This window comes from Pygocentrus nattereri, chromosome 11 (assembly GCF_015220715.1).
Source record: "Pygocentrus nattereri isolate fPygNat1 chromosome 11, fPygNat1.pri, whole genome shotgun sequence".
NCBI classification, from domain to species: domain Eukaryota; kingdom Metazoa; phylum Chordata; class Actinopteri; order Characiformes; family Serrasalmidae; genus Pygocentrus; species Pygocentrus nattereri.
The window spans coordinates 23,188,626-23,200,503 of record NC_051221.1 but is presented as its reverse complement, the minus strand read 5'-3'; the positions used below and the strand labels follow the sequence as shown (position 1 = coordinate 23,200,503).

The 11,878-nt window shown below is 37.2% G+C and overlaps 1 protein-coding gene across 3 annotated transcripts; it reads right to left on the bottom strand.

Moving 5' to 3' along the window:
- Positions 1-1,414: 1,414 nt before the first annotated feature.
- ehf (ets homologous factor) lies at positions 1,415-10,638 on the bottom strand. Of its 3 annotated transcripts, none has more exons than XM_017700090.2 (9): positions 10,480-10,638; positions 6,860-6,992; positions 5,352-5,609; positions 4,429-4,485; positions 4,288-4,347; positions 4,121-4,189; positions 3,003-3,047; positions 2,597-2,792; positions 1,415-2,463 (listed from the first exon to the last, which is right to left on the bottom strand). In XM_017700090.2, exons 2-9 carry the CDS (start codon positions 6,957-6,959, stop codon positions 2,364-2,366), a joined length of 885 nt encoding a protein of 294 aa, XP_017555579.1. In that variant the 5' UTR covers positions 6,960-6,992; positions 10,480-10,638; the 3' UTR covers positions 1,415-2,363. The 3 variants fall into 3 exon arrangements, with proteins under 3 accessions (XP_017555579.1, XP_017555581.1, XP_017555580.1); XM_017700092.2 differs by having other exon boundaries at positions 4,288-4,344; XM_017700091.2 differs by having other exon boundaries at positions 6,860-6,968.
- Between the last annotated feature and the right edge of the window lie 1,240 nt (positions 10,639-11,878).

The following is an 11,878-nucleotide window of genomic DNA, read 5'->3' as shown; positions in this document are numbered from 1 at the left end:
TCTGTCCAACGTTGAAGTCCAACGTCTTTCTGATGGCAAATTGGTGTCCTGTGACTGCAGGGGTGGGTGGCAGGGACATTATTTAATGAGAGGCTTATCTTGGACAGCATGTGAGAGCGAGTGGCTGTCTAACACCCAGAGGTGCCGGCGCCTTGGCCAAGGCATGCGTCATTGAACAATTAACTGGCTGGCATTTGGCTTTATCAGAGATTAGTCAGCTCTGACTGATCTCAGCTACAAAGCTGCGAACAGCTCACACGCCAGCATTCACAGCATTGATTACAAAGACAAAATAAAACATTTAGCTCCATACTGAAGGATCCAAGTTCTTATCATGCTCATAATCTGGTTAATTATCTTTGCTGTCACAACAAAACCTCCAAAATCTCCAAAGTGACAACTTTACAGGAGAAGGAAAAATATTCCTAACTTTGAATGGAATTTAATGGAGTATGATTTTTTCTAAGTAATTTTGAGGCATTTCTATTGATCCATTCATCATGAAATTCTAGATAGAAATGCTAGATAGCCTTTTCAAATTATGGAAAAAACTGAAAAACAACAAAAAAAATATGAGGTGTTCCAACAGCAACATTATATCGGCCATCAAAAAAACAACTTGAACTTTTGGAAAATTGAAACATTGGAAACAGACAACAACACTATTAAGAAACTATGACTCTTAAATGGTTATATGGAGCTCCTTTAATCATTACTGGCTTCTTCACAGTGGCTTACATCCTTATCACATTGACATAAAATGTTATTTACATAACCACCCACTGGAATTTTCTTTAGAAATCCAAAAATCAGTGTAAGAGTGTTTATCAGTTGTTTGAAGGGTTCTCCTTTAACCTCGGTGACCACCTCACAAGTCTTTATCTAAAAGTCTTATCTAAATCATGACTAGCCAAAGTGTGGCCAAGGGCCAAAATTGGTCAATGAGGACGTTTGATTTGGCCCACTAGAAAGTTACCCCAACCTTGCCTTCCCAACCACTGGGAAAACATATTTTTATGCTGTATATAATATATTATATTTTTATTTCCTTCCAAAATTGTACAGCATTTTAACAAAACTGTTTTTCTTCTACACATATATTTCCTGCATAGTCTCAGAAGTTCTCAATGGAATGTGATTTCATGTCATGTCACCACCTGCATTTCCTTAAACCTCTCCCTTACTTGACAAGCAGTACAACATTTTGCACTGTCATGTTGGAATATCTCTCAGTGATATCCCTCAGTGTGAGCACAAGGGTTTGATCCCTTCAAACACATCAAAAACAGTTGCTAAACATCAGTTTGTGACCAACTTTTTTTCACTGCCAGTTTTGCAGTTGAGCAGTTGAAGTCACTTTCTTCACAAACAATAGATACATCTTAAATGTAAAATCATAAGCAGACGACATGAGTGTGCTTACAAAACATTTTATTCTAACATACACAACAGATTACACGTTTGAATGTAATATATAAATACATTGTTTACTCCTCAAAGACTCCTCAACAATGTAACAACTCATAGACTATATACAGCATTTTTTGTTTTGTTTTGTTTGTGTGATTGTTTTTCTTGTTTATTTCCCACATGAATGGCCTCTGTGGTTCATGAAAACATATGCTGACCAACAGTAAGTGCCAAAATGTTACTATTAAAAAAAATCCACTGTCAGAGTGATTTGTTTATCTTAGTCAATTGGAGGCTTGGAAACCAGTTTAATCTTTTCCTGCTCATAATCATACCTTTTGTCAGTAGGAAACTGTATCTCTTTTATAACACAATATCTGCCTTGTGTTGAGTCACTAGTCTGAGTAGTAGTTGAAAAGCACCATTTAAAGCCATTCAGATTTTCTGGTAAATCTAGTCAATGATGTTAAAAAAGAGTTTGAAATAGGGCACTTTCAGGCGTGATACATTACAAAGCATTTCAGACGTGGATGTCATTAATAGCAGGAGGGTATTTCATGTCTAGTAAATATTTTCAAGTTGAGCTGGCATTAAGGGCATGGGGATAGGGGTATGTTCATATACTCCCATGTTTGATAAGTTTTGTGAAACTTCTTTCTGAAAATGTCCATTTATACAGAGACCTATAAACAGCTCAACAGCAAATCAAAAGGGAAAAACTCAGTTTGACTCAGTTTTCAGGTAAAACAATGTCATACAATCTTGAGGTCAGTGCATTGTACCAGTTTTGATATGAAAAAGTAAAAAGGAAAATATTTTTGAAAAAATAAGTACATAAAAAGCTCTTGAAGACAGCAAACTCCTTCTTGTAGTCAAAGATCTTTTTGGACATATTGTTAAAATTAAGAGTCTTCACTTTTTTCCACATATTAAGAAAAAGGAATGAAACTCCTTCACTTTTCCGTTTCCCGCCAACCACGAGCATTCCTTCCGAACTTATAGACCAGCCTGCGTCCATCCACACGCTCTAGAATCTCTCGTTTGTAGTAATACCTTCGTCAAAATATGAGAAAAACAGGTTAACGCTCATAACTCTAATGAGAATCTTAGACTGTTGTTACAGTTATTTTAATACTTTATCAGTATCACAAACAGAAAGAAAAAAAGCTAAAAAAAAAGTGGGAACCTCATTGCTCGACTCAGCTTTTCGTAGGTCATGCTGCTGTTGTTCTTCTTCTTGCCCCACAGCTGTGCTACTGCCTCAGATTTCAGAAAGCGGAACACTCCCTCAGACCTGTCCTCCCATTTAATCAGACCTGGGTTCCTCTCTGGGTTCAGTAAGATGTCTCGTATGAACTCCCACAGATGAGTTCCACGAGGGTCTGTTGGAAGGAAAAACACACCAGACAGGATTGATGAGAAAATGCAGCTTTAATCTGATACTGGTCAGATCCTAGAGTATGCAAGCATTACACAGAGATAGCATGATGATTGTCCTATGATGCAAACACAAGATAATGTGATACTTTACAGGAGTGGCTCAAGGAAATAAATTCTGAAAAATGTAAGAAGAGTTTAGAGGAATAACTCACTGTGTTTTTTTACTTGGTGAGAGCGACTGTGGGACCTTTTGGGGTCTGAGGAGTCACAAAAAGGGTGAAGGTTACAATAAGGAAAGAAATTATAATGCATAAGTCACTGAAAAAACTCTTCCAAATGCTAACTAAAGGAAAAGCAGATATGGTTGTAAATTTAAGTGTTTTATTCCAAAAAAAGAGAAGTTTTATTCCAATTTTGGAGCAATTGGAGTCTTCATAAAATCCATCCATCCATCCATTTTCTAAGCCACTTCTCCGTCAGGGTCGCGGGGGTCTTCATAAAATGAATCAACCAATTTTATATTGGAGAATATAAATCAACAAAAAACCAACAAAAATGGTGACCGCAGCAGCAACAGTATATCTGCCTTATATCCATTTTGCCCACAAAATTGGTTCTCAATCTGGTCCTTAAAGGCCTTCAGATGTTGGTCATAAAGTGTGACAGTTGAAAGAATGCGGTCCCTCTGGGGATCCCTGAGGACTTTTTTGACACCACTGGTCTGTAGAACCCAATGGTTCCAACTATGCACTTCAAACTAAGAGAAATCTCCTATACTGATAAAATGGTGCTGTGAATGTGTATAAGTCAGTTGCGACTGAATAAAATGTGTTACATCAACACAATTCCTGCTAAAGAAAGTGAACTGAAAGACAGTAATTGATGTAACTTTTTTATTCATGTTCAAACAGCTGACATGTCTGAGTCATGTAAATTCAAAGAACCATATTTTTTCAATTTGTAGTGCAGCCCAGTCACTAAGTAAAACTAAATGACTCAAAAGGGCTTTGACACGGTAGTCATAATAGTGTCTGCCCACATAATTAAATGACAGTCCATACATCAAATGTTAGATTTAACTGCTTTAGGCTGCAGATGGGTTTATAAATGAGTGTAATTTGGTCCAGTGTCAGCACTGCTCTGTCTTGCTCTTTCTCATTAATGCTGCCTTAAATAATGACTGCAGATATAAAAGTAAGATGGCAACAGTTCTGTTCTTTCACTTGTCCACACTACGGTATGATCGGCACCTGTGGAGCATATAATTGGGTTGGATTTATCATTAGGAGAATGTGTTCAGGCTGATTTTTGACATGATGATGTTTCTTACCTGGACTAGAGGGAGCTGGAGAGGCCATCATAGCAGATGGCTGAAATGGGGTTTTAATTTCAAAAAGCTCTGTTAAAGGATTATCGTACAGACAATTAGTGTATGACAGCTACACTGGGAAGTACTGATAATATCTGCAATTAAAGGAGCTGAAAATGTTGGCATACCTGAAGTGGAGTAGAAGCTTGGCTCCTCTTTGAAAGGCAAGATTGAACACGGAAGATCTGCTAAATAAAAAAAACCCAGCTTATGTAGTCTTCAAACCAAGATTTAAGATAATTCATGCACTTTTATCAAGATTTACTCACCGTCTAATTCTGTTTTTATGTCCCCTGGTGTAAACATATCTGCTGAGCCATACTGACCTGTTCGGGTTTAAATGAGAAAACATAAAGTATATTAGATAATTAAAGCTCTTTGTTGTTTTCTGTGGTCAAAAGAACATAGCTGTGTTTACCGTCACTGTGTTTGATTACCATGTGTTGATTTCCCTCATACCACCCACTCAAACATTCAAACTAGTAAAACATGTATGTCCTGTTTGCACGGTTCAACCGAATAAGCTGTTTAATTATAAGGATCACCAAAGTTCAGCAAAGTTCAACACAGCTAAGATAGCTCTCCCACTGGTTAGTCCTTCAGCAGCTGGGCAGAAGACCTTACACATTATAATGATCAACAATGTAATTAAGACTGTGACAGCTGAATCAACCTACCAATCACAACCAATTGATTTCCAATGAGTATGACCAATTTTGTGGAAAAAAAATTCTCTAGGCCTTAGGTTGAGATCTGAGATTTGTCACTGGCTGTGAATATGAGTGGTGGCCTGATTAGTTAAAGTCTAAAAAGGTTTCAGTCAGTCCTGTTAAGTACTTTATGTCTCTTACATGTGTCAAATAAAATATGGAATGTTTTTACAAGGTCCAAATATCTGAGTTTAATCTAGAATAACCAATTATGTTCATGTGCAACAGCATAATTTAGTACTAACATGGTATTAGAAATCCCATAGGGGTACTAGCAGAAATTAGCATTACAATAACGGCGGGGTTTCTCATTTTTCTCATTTGACATTTAGCAAACAGCCTTTTCTTGGAATTTTACCAACCAAAAACAAATAATGAAATGAAGCTTTTACTGACTATTAGCAATGTTAACATCTCTATGAACTACACACTGTGTTAGCTTATGTGTTGGTTAAAGAGATGTTAAAAAGAATTAATGTTACCAGTCCACTTGAGGTCAGCCAAGCTCTGGTAGAGGATAGGCCCAATGGATCCAGCCAAGCGGGTGAAGTCTTGGTAGGTCATGCTGCACAGCTGCCTCCCTTCCAGGTCAAAGTTACTGAAGGGTATTGACGTGGCATCAATTTGGTGCATATCCAGCGTCTGCTGAAGCCACTCCCACACCTGATATTTTGACCAGTACTGTGGGTGGAGGTCCTGAGACCACAGTCGACCCGCGTAGCCTGGCGTCACCATGGAAACTTGAAAGCAGAAGGTACTAGGATTGAGCTTTGATGGTTTGGTTGTTTGACCTTACAAAAAAGTTATTTTTAACTTAACTAGATTGAGATTCAAGGCAACACAGCATCCTGATCTGTGTGCCCATAGCATTTACATTTTCTAATATTGGTCTTTGCTGCAGGGCAAATAATGACACATTACCCAAAGCAGAGATGTCTAGTGCAAATAATTAACCCTAAGAAAAAAGGACTCTATGTTGAGGCCAGTTCTGCTTTGTTGTAATTCTAACACTGATCATAGACATATTTATGACCAAAATAAACATTGATAAAGCGTTTCCTAACTTAATCATTGCTTACACTTAAAATATTATTGATAAACTTTGTAACAAAAGACAGAGACCTTTTAAGCACTATAGGCTGATTTCCTCGTTTCTAGATCTGGTTACTCAGACCCAGATCAAGTCTAAACCTAGATTAAATGGGAATTAAAGGTGAAATACCATTGACTTTGCTGTTTAGTCCAAATCTAAACTTAATCCTCATCCATGAAACCAGCCTCAAAGTATTTCAGATGCTTTTTTTTACATGGTGCGTTGAATTTACTTTCAAATGCGTAAACCATTCCTGCATGGATATATTACCCCAATTTTATCCCAATTTTATCTCAGTTTTAGCAGTAACTGTGGTGATGTAATATATTATTTAGGTTGAACATTATGCAAACATTAGGCCAGTGTCATTGACAAGGATTTACATCAGCATTGGACTAAACAGCACTGTCAATGGTGTTTTACCATTAAGGGACGGTTTCATGGGCATGGATTACGTTTAGTCTTGGATTTAACAGCAATGTCAGTTGGTGTCTCACTACTAAGAGCCAATTTTGTGGACAAGGCTTAAGCTAAACAGCTTGTCTTGAACTGGCCAGCGATGTCCACAGTGTTATCAATGCCATTAACGGCCAGTTTCTGGGACAAGCTTAGTCTTGGACTCAACAGATACAAATATCAGTGGCATTAAAAGATTAAGAACTGGCTTTGTGGGCAAGGAATAAGTTTAGTCTTAAGATAAACAGCAATGTCAGTAGTGTGTCACCATTACAATCTCATGTAGTCTAGATTTTGGCTTATTCTGGGTGGTGAACAGTAGATACATCATGATTCAGTACACTTCAGTGGAAAACGTCTTCAATATAGGCTATTAAAAGTTTACGAAAGGACAGTGTTGTAGCCATAAATGAGCATGATTGTGATGAGGAACGACAGTACCATCTGGGCAGTTATAGTGGGGGCTCCAGGAGGCAGGCAGCTGGCTCTCAGCGCTCACAGTGGCAGGGATGCTCATGCTGCAGCCGCTATGAAGGACCATGGTCCAGAGCTACAGGCGTGGACAGAGATGCCACTGCAGGTCAAATGCAAAGCTTTCAGCATAAAGCAACGCATGCATTACTGCATCTGAAACATGGCAAGAATGGCCATTCATACCCAGCATTTTCAACACTTAATCTACTATTCAAATATTTAGCTGGCATGAAATGAAGCCACACTAGATCTCCTACTCCTACTCATGATGTTTAAAGATAAGAGGACATGTATATTGTCCCATGGCTACTGAGGCAAACAAAGTATGAGAGTAAGGCGCGTGGGTGTGTTTCGTGCCTTGCTCAGCCACACACAGAAAACCACATTTGCACAGGAATGACGGTAGTTGCTTTGCATAAATAAAGGCTCACCTGTCTCTTTTACAGGTTCAGTTAACAGTACAATCAATGCATTAGTCATAGCCTACCTGAAAGTGAATGTTTGAGTTACTGTTGCTGAAGTTGGAGCTAAGTGAACATATTATCTACATTAGAGTCTGGCGGCAACTCGGTCATACCCATTATTCTCCCTCATTTCTTTTTTTCATTCATAAGACTTTACTTATTATTTATGGCTACTCATATATACTAGACATAAACAAATAAAATGTGATGTTAAGTTAACCTGCCTTCAAATTTAGATTTCAGCTGAACTTGTAAGACAATGATTTTTTAACTGTTTAATAGTTAATGTATTATTAGAAGTTCAATGAACTCAAGATTTGAAAACAAGGAAGCTCACGTATGCTACAAACTTACAAAGACAAATCTTTATAAGAAGACATTTTCTCTTTTGCACCACAAATTAAAGATCTTTATTTTCTTCTTCCCTCCTTTTTATATATTTTTATTTTATTATTATACAATTTTTTCTTGCTTCTCTCACTATTTTACTATTATCGACATTACATATTCAAACTCAGAAGACACATGGAGGTTAATGTGTTTTTTAGGTAGTAAATAAAATTAGTTTTGTACTGTAGACATCATAACTTTTGGTTCTTATCAGCACTGCTGTAAAGAAATCTGAGTATGTAAAATTCTCTACAATGAAGCAATTCACTTTAAACCAGCCTGAACGACTGTGTTTAGATCTTAATGATTTCACTATCCAGACATCTGAAAAGTCAGGGAAATTCCCCTTTAATAAAAATGGATAAGGTGGTCTTTCTCACATCTGTCATTTCTCATGTGTCTGTTTGGTTCAGGTAAATGCTAGCACAGGTAATACAACCAGAGTGTTCAGCTGTAGCCTTAATCCTGCACAGGTTGACCAAATACCTGCTCAAACACAGCAGATTCAACTCCTCCTCAGTTATTTACCAGCATGGTAGGGGTGTTAAAGCAGGAAATCTGCAAATTGTGTTGGACTCTGGCCTTCCGGGACCAGAACTTGATAATCCTGACATGACAACATTCCCTGACAGTACATGGCAATCTACAGTTACAGCTTGTCGAACCAAAACTTTCTATTTAAAATCTGACCTTTATTCTGGTTTTTTATCATTAACAGGCTTGGCTAATGACTTTACAGCAGACCATAACAAAATAGAGCTTTGATAAGGCATTGTTAAGAAGAGTTCCATCCAATTACAATTTCTGTTCATGAAATGCAAACTTAGATATCAAGGAAATGTTGGTATAATTACACATTGTTCATAATGACTGTCAATAATGAATGAATGGACACTATCATAACATATCAGTACTAGTCACTTATGGAGAAGTCATGATAAATGAGTGTTTGAAAGATGTAAACAATGGTTGAGTGACATGATAGTTATCATTTCACAGGAAAAGGCATGTCACTGGAGTCACTGGAGTCTGTTTGACGTCCTGGAACTTCTTAAGTATTTCATTTTTTGATGTGATTTGTTTCTGCTTTGGTGACCTAATCAAAAGAGGTAGAGCATTCTTTGGAATATATATATATATATATATGAAGGGTTATGAAGTACTAATACTATATTATGATTAATACTGTCTTTATTAGAGGAACAGAAATGTGTTTTCCATTATGTCTGTTGATATAGTTTTAAAAACTTCCTACATCCAACAATTACAAATGTACACACAGCATTTAAAAATGAAACTCTATCAAAATTTACATTGCATATAATGATATATTGGCAAATGAAGTATTTCTCATTATAACTATGATAAGAATATGAGCCTATTTCTAGACTGTTATACTGATTCAGTGAAGGGAAATTATTTTACCAACAAAACATTTTTCTTACTCGAAACATTTTAGTAACATAATTTCACTGTTAAAACAATTTGAAAAGCATTAAATTGTCTAGGGATGAGTTGAATAGCCTTGTATTACTCTTATAGCAATCGAATAATAAAAAATACATTAAACATATTGCATTCATGGTGCTTTAATGTGGTATAATTTTTTTTGCAGAATATAGATTCCATTCCATTTAATTATTATTATTATTATTATTATTATTTGTTCCACTGCTGAATACAGGCCTACTAGTCCCAATGTTTCTAACAGAAGATATTAAAAAAGATATACACTTATTTATGTTTCTTAGAATTTGAGAACTTTTCCTGCTAGTGTTTGACTAGACTAAAGAGAAAAAGCAAGCTCTGCTTCCCGAGGTAAGATCAGTGAGAGTCCAATGATGGCAGTGCATCCAATTCTCAGTATTATCATGAGAATGAAGTGCTTTGATTACTCACTCCACATTATTTCTCTGCACAGCATGTCTGATTCAGTGTCACATACGAAACTGAAGTGAATTTGTATAGATGTTGAACAGTGGACCAAACCAGAGTTCCAATCAGCTCCTCTTTGGAGTTATGGCTGAATAACTCTCAAGCATGGCCTATTGCAGCCACCTAAGCTAAATCATCATCCTTTCAGGCCAGCTTAACAACAACAACAACAGCGACAATAATAGTAGTATGAATTATGTCTGAGAATGTCTGGCTAAATCTTTCAGCTTTTAGAGAAACCTGCTCAGACAAAACCATAACCGATCTGCTGTAGTGTTACAGCAGGCAAGCTGGGGGTGGGGAGACGTTTATTCCATATTGTGTATTTAGAGAAACAACAAGAAGTTGCTATAAATAAATAAATAGTACACTGTGGATACCTATTTGCATTCTTGATACTTTATCTGCCTTAAGATTTAATCGCCACTTTTAATACAGCTTTCTCCATCATTACCGGGTCATCTGCAACGAAACCTCACATCTCCAAAACTGTAACTTTACAGAAGAAGGAAAAAAGTTTTAAGTGGATGTTAATGGAACTGGGATTTTTTCCATGTAATTATGGACCACTTCTGTTGCTCCATTCATCATGACATTTGGGAGACTTTGTAAACATCAGCTGGCATAGTTGCATTCCATAAAAAAATTAATAAATAAATAAATGACAATAATGGAGGTATGAGGTATTGTTCCAACAGCAAGAGTACACCAGTACAATACACATTAAAATGCAGCAGAAGTAAATGTACAGAGAAAGCTGATAGCATCTTGTAAATATAGCAGACAATGTTTGCTCACCAGAGATGCTGAATAAGGTTCAGGCACGGTGCTGCACAGACCTGTAAGGTGTCCTCCTAGACTGGAATGACTTTGACTGTCTAGTCTCTATAATGGAGAATGCAAGAGTCTGTCCTCCAATGAGGATTTTACCTTCTGTGCTTCCTCTTCATTGGACTGGTTTATTTTCACAGCAGGTAGATTTGCATTAAGGGGGAAAAGAAACGAAGGGCAAACCTGTTGCTCTCTCTCTCTCTCTCTCTCTCTCTCTCTCTCCCTCTCTCTCTCTTTCTCTCTCCTAGGCATGGTGATCTTTCCCCCTCAGCTTATCTGTAATCATACATCATACAGTATGACAGCTAACATTCCTCTTTATAGTAAAAATAAATATAAGCAGGAAACAACTTCATTGAATGCTTTGTGGATTATTTGGATCATAAGAAAGAGAAAATGCAACCACCTTCTAAGACTGAACTTTGGAAGTGTGAAAAAAAAAACCTGTGTATTTCTTTTAAAAAAACTGAAACTGCTGTACTGGAAGGGGAGGGCTTTATAGACAGAATTAAATAGGTGTCTTCTTTTCTAAGACTATTGACATTCAGTTAGCATCACCTAAAGGACCTGAATGGTACTGCACTTTGAAAGAAAGAGCCACAAAACACTGCATTAAAATACATGAAAGAAGAAAAATGCAATATGCTAGTCATTAAAAGGGGGGGCGATGGAACTGGTTTGCTTTTACTAATGACTGAAAAAGTGAAGGGAACGGATCAGTCAGAGTCAAACTAAAATCACTTTACAGAAACCTTCTCACATCACACACTCACCGCACTTTTTTCTCACAAAGATCAAAAAACCACTGCGTCTTCTATTTTTAGTTTTGTCCAATTATGCCAGTGACAAATGCACTACTTTCTTCATCTACCTTCGGATCGTAGCTCTTGGCGCACCGACAGACTGAGGGTGCTCAGCGGTGCTTGCAGGGAGTTGGTAATGGTGTTATGCTGTTGATTGAAGTCTATCTGTGAAGCATTGAGTCGGCTAATAGGTAAAAGAAGAGTGCAGAAGCTCACTCCAGTTGAGTCTGTTTGACTCATGCTTCATTTGCATCAGTGAGCATGCACAATTATCACATACATACATGCACACACAGAGGCCTTTCTCTTCCCTCTTCCTCCTGCTGTAAACTGCCTGATCAATGGAGAAAATTGTAGTGTCACCACACTGAGAGATAATATTCAGTGCAGCTACAGAATTTGTTTCCTAGTGTAAGCCGTCCAGTCAAAATAAAAATGTGATATCATTTGAACCCTTACACGAAACGTTTAAGCTAAAAGTCACTGCTATAATTTAATGTTGTAGCACTCAAGTCTGGTCTTGTTCTTGAGTCTTGTCTCGAGTCCATAAATTAACAATCTTG

Coding starts and splice junctions, on each gene's coding strand:
- ehf (XM_017700090.2), bottom strand. CDS start 6,959: ATGGTCCTTCATAGCGGCTGCAGCATGAGCATCCCTGCCACTGTGAGC. Junction 4,486..5,351: donor GGCTGACCTCAAGTGGACTG/GTAACATTAATT, acceptor AAACCCGAACAG/GTCAGTATGGCTCAGCAGAT. Junction 3,048..4,120: donor TCCAGCTCCCTCTAGTCCAG/GTAAGAAACATC, acceptor GTGACTCCTCAG/ACCCCAAAAGGTCCCACAGT.